Source organism: Buteo buteo, chromosome 7, assembly GCF_964188355.1.
Source record: "Buteo buteo chromosome 7, bButBut1.hap1.1, whole genome shotgun sequence".
NCBI lineage: Eukaryota > Metazoa > Chordata > Aves > Accipitriformes > Accipitridae > Buteo > Buteo buteo.
In genome coordinates, this window is record NC_134177.1 from 28,318,012 (window position 1) to 28,332,904 (window position 14,893).

Here is a 14,893-nt window from a genome sequence, read left to right on the forward strand (position 1 = left end):
AGACATTTCAGGACACTTTATACATGTCTAATCACGCATACAAGCTATTCATTCAGAAACAAAATTAAATTGGCAAGAGGCCAATCCCAAGTAAAAAGATAAACTGTTAAACACAACCGGGATTTCAGAGCACCCACAAAAGATTAAGTACATTCAAATTACAGGGTACTTCCATTTTTTTCTGATATATAAGCAATGGCTTAATTCCAGCTGAAGATAAAGCTTGCCTTGGCAAAGTACAGAGATCCAGAAATTTAGTTTCAAAACATTCATGGGAACAGACTCCTTGGGAAAACTGTCCTCAAAGCAGAATCTACAAAGTGCTTCAATTTTATGTGTTGATAACAACTGCAGGGAAACACGAGTTTGCATACCTACTCAAACAAGTAAATAAGGCAGTAAAAAGGACAATGAACTGTTGCAAATGTGTATATATATATTTATTTACTTATGCAAAAGTGAAAGCTCTGTATGTAGTCTCTTGTGCTTGGCACATGATTTGACTCTAACCATGATGGAAACAGGCAAGAATGGAGACAATTTCTGATACATCTGTCATCTTGTCACTGCACTGTTACCGTGCCTTCTCAGAAGCTGTGTCACTCCTGCGATAGCAACACTGCATTGACACAGACTCCTACAATAAAATACCTGAGTTGCCACTCAAGTAGGATTGCTTCCACCTAACACTAGTTCTGCCTCAGCCTCCACCCCACTCCCTATTTGTCCTGTTCTTTTTTGTTGCAGGCCTGCAGTCCAAGGAAAGAATTTGCCTCCTCTTACAGAAAGACTTGGATGAGTTTCAGCAAGAGCTGATGACGGCAAGCAACTTCCAGGGTTGACAGGCTCCAGTTCAAAACCACCCCCACCCCACTGTTCAATGGGTTAGACAGAACTGGGAGATGTTCCCTGTGCACAATGAAATGCAATAGTGCCTGCTCATCCTGCTCCTTTCTCAAGGACTATAGTTAAGATGACATGAGCCACTCTGTGCACATGGGGAAAACAGTTAACCATGGTGCTGCTGCCTGGGTCTGAGATAGAAGCAACCCTACACTCCTGAGAGAAACATGACGTGTTGCAATAAAACCACAAGACAGACAGCTTACACCACACCAAAGATGCCCAAGTGCCTCATACCTTAGATTGCACTGTCCCCTCGCCTGTGCTCACGACCGGCTTCTGCGGTGACAAGGCTAACATGTGGTTCCCTTTTACAGTGACATACTGCTGCACAGAAGTCTGCGTGGCTGTCCCTGTCACTGGTAGTTGGGGTTGCTGGGGCAGCTCTCCCGGCTCCTGCTTTATTATCACCTTTTAAATAGGATGAAATAATAATAAGAAAAGCAAACACCTTAAATCACTGGGGATCATTTCTGACACAGCCTGTCTGCAGGAAAGGGCAGCCAAGTCAGTAAACTCAGATGTGGCTCTTACCACCAGGTGGACTCTCTTAACTCAGCTCCAAGATGAGGGCTACTCCCAACACACAAGCATGTGTGTGAGTGTCTGAATTTACAAAGCATTCCAGATTTGAGAGGTGCTCACAGAAATTACAGAATCACAGAAATTGCTAGTAATAATACAACTACTAGTCATACTAACAATGGACTTGGCCAGATCTGACTCCTTCAGGCCCTGCATCTCAGCATGGACCAACAACACTTTACAGTTTCAAATTTCTAAGCACCTTCCTGCTCAGAACACATTCTAAACATAAATTTTTTTTTCTATACTGCAAAATTACAACCGATATATAGCTATAGATATTGTAAATTATTATAGCTGACATTATTCTCTTGCATGTATGTTATGTGTTTCTCTGGTGCAGGCATTAATTCTAATCTCCAAGAGCAGCGACTCAAGAAAGGCTGGGGTTTTTTTTTGCATTAGATTGCTATAGGTACTGTAAATGGTAGGAAGCACTCTTCCACCTTTTACTTGGACCACCTAATATTGCCAGAAACAACTTTAAATTCCAGATGGTAACATTGAAGGAAATGTACTCAAAAGTGGCAACATCTGAGATTCAGAAATCCCTGTATCATTTTTTAAGAAGCTCCTGACACATCTACTGCAGTTTACTTTCACTGAATCCCATTAAAAATAGCTTTTAAAATATCAGCCTCACACACGACAGTGATTCAGAGCAAAACAAGAAAGGATGAAAGAGGAGATAAAAAGAAAGATCACATGTACAGCAGAGCCACAGGGAAAGAAAAGAAAACAAGATACATTTTTGAAAGGTGCTAGAGCGCCCTTGGCAGCAAGACACATTGGTTCCAATAACAGTTTTATGTGCACTGGAAGTTACATGGTTTGTGGCACAAGACAGCATAAAATGGCACTATTGGGCTCCTTGTCCCAGCACAAAAGCCAAGTAGAATACCTTTGTAAAAGCTCCAAGTCCTCCAGTTACCGATTTGGGGCTTTGGACCTTGGAATGACTCCCAATGGGACAAAGGGGTGGCATGGTGGCAAACAGTGAATCCTCCTGCTGTGAATAGGAAGACATGGTGCAAAAATCAGTGAAATGTCCACTACAAGAAATAAAACAAGTGACTGCTAATAAAGGGTAGCATGGAGCATCTGGGCAGGTCAAATTACCTATACAATTAAGACATTTCCAATATCAGCCAACATGGAAGTAAAAACAGTGTAACATACTTAATACAACCTACAAAGCAAATTTTATTTTGAAAGTTACATCTCCCAACAGCAGTAACTGTTTCTTACCATATCATACACAAGTAAAAGAAATTGACTAATGTTTCCCAACCAGCTTTTTATACAAAGCATTTCAGAGCTGTAAAATTCAAGTAGGCTGAGGGGGGATTTTATCAATAAGTATAAATACCTGATGGGAAGGTGTAAAGATCAAGCCAGACAACACTCAATAGTATCCAATGAAAGGACAAGACTCAATGGGCACAAATTGAAAAACTGAAACACAGGAAATTCTGTTTAATTATAGAAAAAGTGTTTTGTTTTGTTTTTTTAAATTTAATCGTGATCAAACACTGGAACAGGTTGCTCAGAGAGGCTGTGGACTCTCCAGTCTTGGAGATACTAAAAACCCGACTGGACACATTTCTCAGCAACCTGCTCTATTTGACCCTGCTTTGAGCAGGACAGTTGGATTGGATGATCTCCAGAGGTCCCTGCCAATCTCAACCATTCTGTGATTCTATACACAATCTCAGAGAGAGAAGACAATCTAAGAAGAAACAAGTTACAGAGGAGAAAAAACCATTCAGTTTTAAGTCTGGAAGCAAAATTCTCTCAGATGAAGTTTTGCTCTCCTGTAACTAGAAAAATGTGATGGCATACAGTCTTTCCAGGCAGAACTCACCATTTGGCAGAAACAGTGAGGCTACATAACTAAACGGAGTAAAAAACATTTCCACACCCACAAAATCACACACCTGGCATTTCTGGATCTGAGGCTGGTAGAGAAGTCAAATGCATTTGAGGAAGTTTGTTACGGTTCTGTTTTAAGTAAAATAATTGTACTCTTTTACAGTCAACGTGAACTCCAAAGCCATGGTTTCGCAATCACTTGGCCCATCCTTGGGTTGGATCATGACCAGAAAGCAAGCCCTCAGACTAACCTAATATTCCTGCCATCTTCCTTACACTGACCCATATGGTTGAAAACAGATTAGTTTTCAACCAGATTGGTTGTCTGTTCTGGTTCACCACATCACTGCACAACTGGTAGCAAACAGAAAGAGGTGTGAAGACAAGGCTAGAGGCATAACCAGTCCTCTCAACAGCAGCCTGTGTATCAGTCATTTTAAAGTGGCTGAAGAAACACAGCCTTAAGTCATTAAAAAAACCCACAGAGAAAACTAGCACATAGTGAAGAGATGAAAAGTGGCGAGTTAAGCACAATCTGTAATATCACACTGAACTATGACACATCCTCCTCTTTAAAGAAACCATAAAATTACAGCTTTTTCACCAACCAGAAGACATAAATTAAAATACATTTTTGTTTACAGAGCTATGATTTTTATATTTATATTTTTTAAATATCTTCAGTTTTTAACTTTGCCCTAGAAATACAGAATTCAACTCTTAATTACATGTGCCTATGACTCGTTAAAAACCTTTCAGAAAGAACTGTCCCAAATCGGCAAAAAATTAAGACTAATGAATGGTTTTGAACATAGTTAAGTGAAATCCATCTGAGCAGACAGGCTCTTAAAAGCTGAATATCTAGCTGCACACCTGACACTTAAAATGCTACTCCAAACTAATTGCTTCAGACAGCAATCTTCAACACTTTTTCCCTAACAGACATAGGAAGCATTTCAGTTCCAAATGTAAAGTGATTTGCTCTCTGCAGGCTGACTGGCGAGCCTCCCCCTTGCCACCATATCCTGCATTAATATTCTTGCAACTTGGAGACAGGGAAACACTCCTGTTTTCAGCAGCACAACCACCGGCTGCTTTCAAAAAGAGCCTCACTGATGCCACTTCCCTGCCAGAAATATCCTTCCTAGCACAAGGTATGGGAGAGATTTTATGTGAGACAGTTCAGCTCCGTACCTTTTGGCCTTTGCAGATCAGAAGCATGAAACTATTTATCACTGTTTGTTTACACATTTGGTTACTCCACTGTTTACACAAACATTTTTCTAAATGCAAGCAGATGTAAAAAGATGTAAATGAGCTATTATCAGGCTGCTAGCAGCAGCTGCTGTACAAAAATAATGAACAGTGAAGGTTTTGAGGTAGGCACCTCTGGTTTAATCACATACTGTCAATAACAAAGTGAAGAAGATCAAAGTCAGCTACAGAAGAGCTTTTTTTGAAAGACAGGACATTTTGAGAGCTATGCCCTCATGGATTTCCTTGTAGAAAAGCAAAAGAGCAGTGCCTTTAACAGAGGTGTACACAAGTCTACTTAGAGCTGCATGAAGTGACACTATCATCTTGTATAACCACCATGTTTTCATATGGCTCCATCTGTTAGACACAGTAAACCTTCATATGAAATGACAACCAAAAGAACTTGCCTGAAATGCAGAATTTATAATACTAAAAAGCCCTATTTAATAAGAAGCTGGATTTTAAATGGAAAGTACGCACCTAATGAGAACATTACCTTGACAGCTGAGGTGACAAAACTGCTCCCATGGGTCTTTGATACAGGAGATCCCGTTCCATGAGAGGCCTGACAAACACTGGTCAGTTTGCTGGTTGGGCTCCCTGCGTATCAGGAAATAAAGTAGATGTCAGGTGAGGGCCAGGGAGCAGTGCCACTGAACACATGAAACCTCTTCTAACATGAAACATGACATTTCATTTTGACTGTCATTTTCACTTGCAGAATCCACACCCCAGAGAAGGTAGTCTCCACCCAGAGCTCCATTTGCTGCAAGCAAATGGTCAGGCACCTTCCTGGGTGGCCAAGAGTATCAGCTACAGGTGCAAATACATGAAATTAGGACAGTAAATGAGCTAGCTGCCAGTCAGAACTTGCTGCTGCAGATGTAACAGCCTCCACTGCTCAGAAGCCCTCTGAACCTACACTAGCCTCAGACACTGGCATGGAGAAAGGCTTGGAGGAGGCTGGAGTAGGAAGGAAAACGAAGGCCAGAAAAGGAGGGAGACAAAGCGAGGAGTAACAAGAGGAAGAGACAGAGTGAGTAGGGTAAAGAAAGAAACAGAAATATGGAATGAAGACAGAGTCCTCTGTCTGCGGAAGACTGCTCTTGCAAAATTGACATACAGATACATGTGCCACAGCACTCTCCTGAACCCCCGAGATGGATGGGGGTTCAGTGGTAAACTTACCCTGCATTATTGGAGTGTGTACACAACACTTTGTTGCTCAGCAGCAGATGTGTTACTGCTGTTGAGTTGGTTTGTTAGTTTTGTTTGTTCAAGAGATGCCAAAGCTATAGATTACATGCATAAAAACATCATAATAGTCTCTCAAAAAGTTGTACTACAATCTGCACTTAAATTTAAATGTAAATGAGTAGCCATTTCTCGTAATAATGGGGTTTGGGAAGGCTGGCTTTCACGGAGCATAAAGGTCTCAGCCCTCTTTTTAAATATGATCTGCAGTCTTATCAAAAACATCCCCGGGTCTTTGTCTGTAGTATCACATTACACTCAATCCAGCCTGGCTACTGGTGTCAAAAAGCCAGTTCGACATTCCATCGTGGTCCCTCACACAGGGTCTGGTGATGAGGCTATCTCTCACAACAAAGCTCAATTTGGGGAGAGGAGGGTATTAATTTTCTTCTCTGTCACTGATCTGATCTGACTTGTGCAGGATATGGGGGAAGCGGCAGGAATGCAGGGGACAAAGCGGCAGCAGACAGTTTCTTCCAGGCCAGTCTGTACTTATATCACACTAATGTGGTGGGAAACCGCACCTTTAATGGTGTTAAGACTGGTACGTCCAAATCATCTGGTGCATCTATAGATTACATTCTCCATGTGCAAATCTCTACTAGGAGAACACAAAAGTTACCCAAACCATGATAAACCATGTATGCAGAGTAGACAGTCAGGCTGGAGGTAAAGAAGAAACAGAAAAGAAAAAAGGCAGAAACCCCCCAACCAAACAAAAAAACCCAAACACTCTTATTGGTGAAACAGCTTCAGAGTTACCAAGAAAGCACCAAAACATACTTTAAAAAATTCAGCTGTAACTATGCTCCCCTACCATTTCCCTCTGTGATGAAGTTAAAATGAATGACGGCTGTGTTCCCTCAGACAAAAGGAGGAACTGTTATTAAGAGACCAATTTTTGCACTTTCCAACAATGCCCAGCAAATGGTTTGTGTTACATGGATGCTGCACTTCACCACATGGCTCTGAGCATCCTTCTGAGATGCTGGCAAGCACACACATACACAAACAAGTGTGTTTTTAAACAGACTACAAATCACAACAAATAAATTAGTTTTGAGTGACCTTTCCTCCAGCCCAGACACAAAGATTACCAACTAACTCCCATACCCATCACCAGTCTCCTGAAGTTCAGTCCTCCCCCCTGACCCCAGGCTTATGTCACCACTGAAGCACCAAGGGAACCCAGTTAGAGGAATCCAAACTGGCTGGAATTGGACCAGCCAGAAGTTGAGAGCAGTAACAAAACCCAGCATGGCTGTTCTCCTGGTAACCTGGGCCTACACATTTCAACACATATAGAGCACCATTCCCTGGGACCTAAGACTGATCAGCAAGTCACTGCAAGCTCTCCATGCTTTTTGCCCACATCCACGACACAGTTCTCACCCAACCACCTGCGCACTCTTTCTGTCTAAATCTCTGTGCACCACAGTCTACATTACTTTCTCCCCTTCCCTTTTTGACTGCAAAGAACAGGCTCTCTTTGCAGACGTATCTGTGAATTCAATTCGGCCTTATACTGTGTGCTGTTTCCTGAAGGAAGTTATGTTAAAGTCTGAGATACCCTTAACCATGTTATACAGGCCAGTTGTGCAAACCAACAATACCTCCCTCTTTCTTTGTCAAGTACTCTTCCATCTTCACAAGCTGAAATACTGTTATACTAATCATTTTAAAGGGAGAATAAACTTGAATGGGTAAGACTAAGCCACTGCCTTCTGTGGTCACACTACACACCTGTGCTTGTGGCTGCTGCTCCAACCATCTGTCCAGGCTTGTCCACAATAATATACGGATTATTAATGACTGAACTAGTAGAGCCTTGCTTCATGTGCACCGGAGTGGAGGTTGGGGTACGAGGTAGCGGAGATGGACTAGGGGTCGATATTGGAGAACCTTAAGAAAAAAAGTCCAATGCTTCTATCTTGTAAATGTTAAGAACATAAAAATACAGCAGTAGTAGTACTTTTTACAATGGCTTAGAGAAGGAACATTTTTGAGGATGCATTTCCCAGCCTGAGTGAGATCACAGGACTTGGAGAAGGAAAGAGGAGACAGAAGGGAAGGAAAGGAAAAGGCACATAAAGCACTATGGCTCATACCTAGCCTGGACATTCTCTGCCTACCAGGACAAGCAGGGCTCAAAGGGACCTTGAGAAGCCATCTGGTCCACCCCTGAATCCTGAGGGACGTTACCCTAAACCATTCTCACTGCCAAGACCAGTCTGCGGAAGGAGACGAAGAAAGAGAGCCGAGCTCTTTGATAGGTGCTCTCTTTCCCTTGTGGAGCCCACAGTATGGGCATTCAGAACCAGGAACCAAGCAGTTCACGTAAAAAGGCTGTGTGATACAGCAGCCATCAGACAAGCATGGACGCTCTTGTCTCTTCACTGCTCTCACTACAGCAGAAGCCCTTGAAAGCAAACTGTAAAATGTGCAAATTCTAGCTAACAGGACCAGGACAGAGAAAAACAACAGAAGAAAAAAGCTTCATGAGGGGCTAAACAAGAAATGCAGAGTAAAGGACAGGCAAGGAAGTGATCAGAGAAAAGAGACAGCAGCAAGCACACTAAGCTTCAACTGCCTGTTAACCTGCTTTTTGGGCAGTGACTGACAATTGAAATAGAACAAATGTTGATCAAATAAAATTTCAACGTCTTATAAACTGATTTCGAAATCTGGATGGGGTGATACTTCTCAGCAGACAGCAGAACCTTGGAAAAATATTTAGCAGGGAAACATTTAAATAGCAAAGATCAACAGAGAATAGTCCAAGGATTTTAAGAAAGATAGGATGGCCCCTGTAATTCTTGCTTCCTGGGAAGCCTTGGGAAAAGAAGATCAAGAGAAGAGCATATTAAGACAGAAGAAAGCACTTGGCTTAGGTTCAAATGTAAATCAGCCTGAGTACAGTTTTAAGATGTCAAGGAACAATATTGATATTTAATAAAAACACCCAACAACCAGACAAACTTGAGGAAAAATATCTGGGAGCAGATCATCAGAAAACACACATACTGATAGCTGGTGCTTCATCCTCTCTACCCTGAACACCAGAAAACGAAGGAATGTAACAGGTCATGTTTCAGCTTCACAACATGTGACATGGTGAGCTGCACATTAAAACTTTCTGATGTAAAACATCATCCAATGGATGGCACCATGCCCAGGCAGGGAAGGGACTATAAGTGAAATGAGTAAACAGCACCTTGGTCATGTTTGGTTCGGAAGCTATCAAAAGAGTATCACATTGTCAGCTGACTGCAGTGAGCAATTTAATCCAACCAAGGGTGGACTTTTGGAAGAGGAAGACCAAGCTATTCCGTCTGAAGAGGTGTCGCAAGTACAAGAGGGACCATTTGAGTCTACAAGGTTGAATTCAATTGTTTGCCCAATAATCAGAAAAATTTTTTCTTCTTAATCCATCCCAGCTGTCTGAAAGCAGGAGGGAGAAGAACGGCTTCTTCCCACATACAAATAACCCACATGAAAGATGTGTCCTTGCCTGGGCTTTTCTGTGGGTAGCAATCCAGTTAAATACTATCTTTTTCATACTTAAATGCATTCAAGAACAGGGAGAGAACAGCTCTCATCCTGCTTTTGATCTGATGTGAAGCATTTCACACTTGTATTTTTTCTTCCTTGAACATTAAGAAGTGTGTTTAGCTCCTTATTCTACAGTTTCCTACTGCCTGATGTTTAAAGATTGGCAGGAAATCAGGCAAAGGGCACAAAACAAGTCCAACTGGTTCACTCTCTTGTTTTCCAGGGTGAAGCACTGGGATAAGCAAACTAACATTCACCTGATACAATCTTGCAACTCATGGTGATAGGCTGGAAGGATTTTCCTGGTGACTCTGCAGGGCTTGGACTCTGACCTTGAGGCACTATTTTACAGCTAGCTGCAATGGGTTGAAAGGCTGAATTTCCATGAGAGCCAAATGCAACTTTCTGTGTGGCTAATTTGGTGGGAGTCCGTTCTATCGAAGATGGCAGGGAATAAAACGTGGCATGTCTTTCGGTTTCAGCATTCCCAGGGAATCCTGATTAAAACAGGGAAAAGAAGAGAAATAGTTCTTAGGCTGAGACATCTAATTCCTTACTGTGCTTCTCTACACAAACAAAACTTAGGTACAACAAACACACTTTCAAATGAAGGCAGGAAAAGCAACTGGTGGGCAGCCCTAAACAGTGAAAAAATGGGGTAGGAGGTTCCTCCTGTGCAAGCCTGTTGGATTTGTCTCTGAACAGAAGAATAAAACGCTACCACGTACAGCCTGTTCAGCTGTGGCAGGTGATCAGCCACTTCTTACAAATTTTCTTGGAACAACCCCTGCATTGACCAAAAGCTGCTGGTAGTTTCAAGTGTCCTTGGTTAGGGTTCCACAGGACTAAGGCTGGACCTCCTTCACTGAGAATCTCACAGTGCATTTTTTGGAGTAAGAGCACAGGGAGACCACCTACTACCTTTTGACCTGGGTTAAGGAATCCACTTTATCTGATGTCAAAGGATCAATTAACCTGGAGCTAATGAGAGAAGCCACTGCCTGTCAGTGTAAGAAAGAGGCAGGTTTACTTCCTTCCCGTTGGCTGTAGCACTGCTCACCTAAAGGTGCTGTGTATCTTCCTGTTTGAATAAAAAGCCTGAGCATTTAAAATTTGGTTGCGTTTCTCCTTTTTTGGCCAAAAGAAAACACCGCATTTGAACAGTGGACGTTCTTCTCACTGAGCCAGAACACCACCAGTGGCATCACAGCACCTACCAGAAAGCATACCATGCAAGACACCAGCTTAAAGCCATTCCTTGAAGACAGGAGTGTAAGGAAAAATCAAGAAAGGCATCAGACCATGTTGCATGTGACCATATTTTGAAATACAAAGTTACTGTTTCCAGCAAGTTTCTCACACTAAAACCTGCAAACCATAAAAGACACCCTTGTTTCTCAACCCAGTTAACCAAGGTCTGTCACATAAGCCTTGACACCGTATGTTTCAGAAAATAAAGCTAAATGCTAACAGAGGCACAGTTTCTCCTACCTCACACAAACTAAAAATCATAACAGTGTGCCCAAGGGGCCAGCACTAGCTTGCTTCAGGCGATTCAAATGATCCTAAGGCATCAACTGCCCCATTGCAACAGGTGCTGCATTTCCTGAACTTACAGAGGAAGGTGAGAATGAGACAGTGACATGCACAGATGCCATCCCTCAGACAAACATACACTACAGCTTTTTCACACTCTATTTTCAACAGCACAGTTATGTAGTCATTTTTGTTCCTCTCCCCCCTGCCCCAGTCAACTCATGTTAGGCACCAACGTAAATAACTGAACACACCACTAGGCCAATTCTTTTTATATATACACAGTCCCTGAAACATTCAGAAACCTAAAAAACCATCTGAAAACAGTCTGCCAAGAAAAAAACTATAAGTGCAATTCGAGAACCTTTTTTTCCAACTACATCTGCTGCATAAAGCTCCATATTCACTGTTTAGCAAAACAAAGCCCACTCAACAAAATCGAGATTATAAAACACAAAAAACCCCCCAAGAAACCCAAGCCCAAACCCCAAATAAACTGTAACAATTTCTGAATTACATTTCAGAGTACACTGAGGAAATAAACATCTGAGGTGAGCAAGGAGCAGGTAGCACTGGCAACCTTTAAAGCACAAGAACAATCAAGAGGAGGTATCCAGAAGAGCTGAAGTTCCAAGAACTCAAATTTCACCAACACCCATTCGCTCTACCTTTGTCCACAGAAGCATCTGGGCTGGAGTCCCGCAACTGTTTAATTGGTGAAGAAGCTTTGACTGGTGCTGGGATACCCAATGACAGTGGTAAAGATGTAGGAACGTCAGAAAGGTCAGACTCTGAAGACTGGGAGAAAAGATACTCCTCACCAAGGGAATGCCTATGCAGCTCCACATCCACTACCTTTCAGAAACAGGAGAAAGGACAACATTAGTATTTGGCAGCCAGGTAAAGATATAAAAACTGAAAACAACTATGCCTTTTCTTTTTATTTTAATGTCTAGAAACCTCTCCCTCTCCTCCCCCCACCTCTGCATAACACTTCCAATCATTTCAGGGACACTTCCCAGAGGTCCAGCAGCACCTGAGCTAAGACAAAAATCTTGCAATATTTAACCCCTGCAGTAAAAGAAGACATCTCTCAGTCCATGGGGAAATCTGAATAGCAAACACTGGAAGGAATACAGAGCCCAGCTCCAAGCATCCCACTAAGGGAAGGACTGCATAACCCCTTAGGGACAGGCACAAAACTGCAGCTTGCCTTTTCTGATAAGACTTTGAGAAACATACTATCTACTCTTCAAAAGTGTTCTTTAATCACAGCAGACATCTCACATTAAAGTTTTCTCCAGAGACTGAAAAGCTGAAGTAATGCAATTTCACCTTAAAAATTTCCATTCACTACAGACAAGTGGAAAATAATAATACAAAAAAAATGTTTAGGGATATAGCAAACCATGAGTTATTAATTAATTTCATATTAATTTTTAAGAGTTCATTTTCCATGAAGATACTGAATCTTGACAGACACAGAAACTTAGAAGTACTTGATATACTGCAAAATTTCAGCAGGATAGTTCAGTGATCCCTTTAACTTAAATTCTTTATGCATGAGATCTGCAGCACATCAGAAGGCAAATCAAGACATTTGGTACCAGAAGCTCCACAAAGAAATAAAAATTAAAACTGTAGTAAAAGCTAAGTTATTTATGAAAGAATAGTTGGAAACAGTCTCCTCTGAACTAGAAAGGAGAAAAAATGACTGTTGTCATGAATAGTGACAGGGTGTCATAATGATTTCCTTTAACAAGAGAGCAAAATGTACATTCCAGAAATTGTGAAATCAAATGGGTCTGACTCTGTGCTTAGTCCCGTATATCTTTTTCTTTTTAAACATCCTTAAGGGAATCAAAGTACAACACCCATCCCATGACCCGGTGACTCACCGTTTCTGCGCCAAGTGTCTGCAGGCCCGTGTAGGTCCTGTCCAACTGGGTAAAATGATACAATATATTTTTAAATTAACTAGGGCAAAGTAATATATTAGCTAGAATTTACAATACAATTTGTTTGAAAGGAGTTGAAACTATGTAAGTTGAGCAGCAGCACATCTAATATTTTGAGGCCACAGGGTCAGAAATCTGTGTGCTCTGTTAAGTACCCTCTCTTCTGAAAAAAAGCCAACCACTACCCAAAGCCCACACTGAAGCAGAAAGGAGCAAAAAAGCTGGAAGAAATGAGATTGTTGGGGAAATATTATTTCAGTCTAAGAGGAGTCTTCGAGGAGTGTCCTTTTTTATTCCTGATGTCAATATAAGGAAATAATAATGAGAAAAACCGCAGAGATTTAAACTGACCAGCATGAAGGCTACATTTACACTATAATTTTTGATTAAATAACTGTTCACAGTGATTATCAGCTGATAGAGAGGCAGAAAATCCCAGAGGCATCTATTAAGATACCTATATAGAGAAGCTGGGTTTGACAGTCTTGCAGTGCCCCAGAGCTCAGGGGAAGACAGGCTGTGAGCCACGGAGGAGGGTTCAGCTCACTCCTATCACTTCACAGCAGCCACAGGCTCAGTATGCGAACAGCAAAGATTTGCTGATTTGAGTTCTTGTGTGCCACAGACTGGCTCAGTTTTCTTCTGTAGGCTGGGCTTCCTTTGCTGCATAACATCCACCATACTGTTACCAATTTCTCCACAAGTTTTATCTCTCCAAATATATTTTACTCATCATCTGCATTAAATGTCCCTAAGTTCCAGGGGAATGTTTCCAACCTTCTCTACTATCTATATTTGGGGTTGCAATGAGGTACCTACATTAGCATGAAATTCATTAATGCAGGCAGAGTTTAAATAAAATTAATCATGCTGCTCAAAGAAACAGGAAACTAAACCAGCTCAGGACTTAATTCTACTAATGCTAGGGACTACTAATTAAAAGGAAAACAAGAGCAATGGCCTAGTTTTCTAGGACTGCTGCATACTGTAAATCCTATTGAGTGTTGCAGGACAGGTGAATGAGTTGAAAAAGAAGGCTCTCTTCAAAAGGAACAAGGAATGAACAGGGAATCTCAGCCCTGCCTACTCTAACAATAAAGATAATCTCTAGCCAATATGTGAAAGTGCTGAAGGAACAGAACAGAAGATACAGCAATCACTTCACCAACAGAAAGAGAGCCCTGCAGCACCCTGTCAAGTTAAAGCCAGTGAGAGCACGATAAAAATCTCAAACTGTAGGGAAACAATAGGTAATGCTTTGCTGCTCTGAGCAGAATCAGTTCCAGCTTCTGCAAGGCTGGGTTCCTTGGCTACCGCATCAACTCCAATACAGCCAAGGTAAGAGGCTTTCCTGGATCTTTTTTGATTCTCCAGCTCAACTATTCATGTGCAAATAGCCAGCAGGACATACACACAACAGAGAGATGCAGAAGCACATGCAAAAGTGGAGCCTCTTCTAGATTATGCAAGAGACCTCATTTAATTGCCTTTCTCTCAAATATTTTGTTCAAATACCTTCAAATTGTGTATGATATCAATCCTCTTGTTCTGGCTATCCTTGAAGTGTATCTGGACTCTCACAGGAAATTCTCCCCAGCCTCTCCTGGTCAGGTGAAATGGAGGTTCTCTGGAAACAAATGGTGATTCACATTTTGGATGCAGAAGTGGTATAGCTTTCACGTACCTTTTTCAGAAAGCCAAAGACTGCTTTTCTAGCTGACAACTAAAGCTATCTTCAGGCCTGCTATTCACCAGAGAGAATGCACTCAAAGAAATAAGAATTTTATGGCTTTGGACAACTGAAAACGTACTTTTATTTTGCACAAGGGTACAGGGAAGAAAATGGTAAAACACTGTTGGATGAGAGAACACAAGAAACAAGCGTCTTCAAAAAACAAACAAAAAACCCAAAAACAAACAAACAAAAAAAGAAGGCTGTGTAATGCCAAATGAAAAATACTTGTTTCAAAAAAACC

At 41.5% G+C, this 14,893-nt stretch overlaps 1 protein-coding gene across 15 annotated transcripts in view; it reads right to left on the reverse strand.

The window, feature by feature from the left end:
* The window catches only part of YEATS2 (YEATS domain containing 2), a 60,548-nt gene that overhangs the window by 32,709 nt on the left and 12,946 nt on the right, over positions 1-14,893 (reverse strand). For 10 of the 15 annotated variants that reach the window (XR_012650999.1, XR_012651000.1, XR_012651001.1 and 7 more), the window contains 8 exons: positions 14,433-14,544; positions 12,858-12,902; positions 11,628-11,814; positions 9,681-9,920; positions 7,615-7,773; positions 5,114-5,217; positions 2,390-2,497; positions 1,141-1,314 (listed from right to left, as the gene is read on the reverse strand). Coding sequence is in view for 11 of the 15 variants with exons in the window: in XM_075031967.1 (XP_074888068.1) it covers positions 1,141-1,314; positions 2,390-2,497; positions 5,114-5,217; positions 7,615-7,773; positions 9,681-9,920; positions 11,628-11,814; positions 12,858-12,902; positions 14,433-14,544 (1,129 nt within the window). In the remaining 4 variants the exon portion in view is untranslated. The remainder of the gene's footprint in view (positions 1-1,140; positions 1,315-2,389; positions 2,498-5,113; positions 5,218-7,614; positions 7,774-9,680; positions 9,921-11,627; positions 11,815-12,857; positions 12,903-14,432; positions 14,545-14,893) is intronic. The other 5 variants (XM_075031966.1, XM_075031970.1, XM_075031969.1 and 2 more) reach the window with 5 other exon arrangements.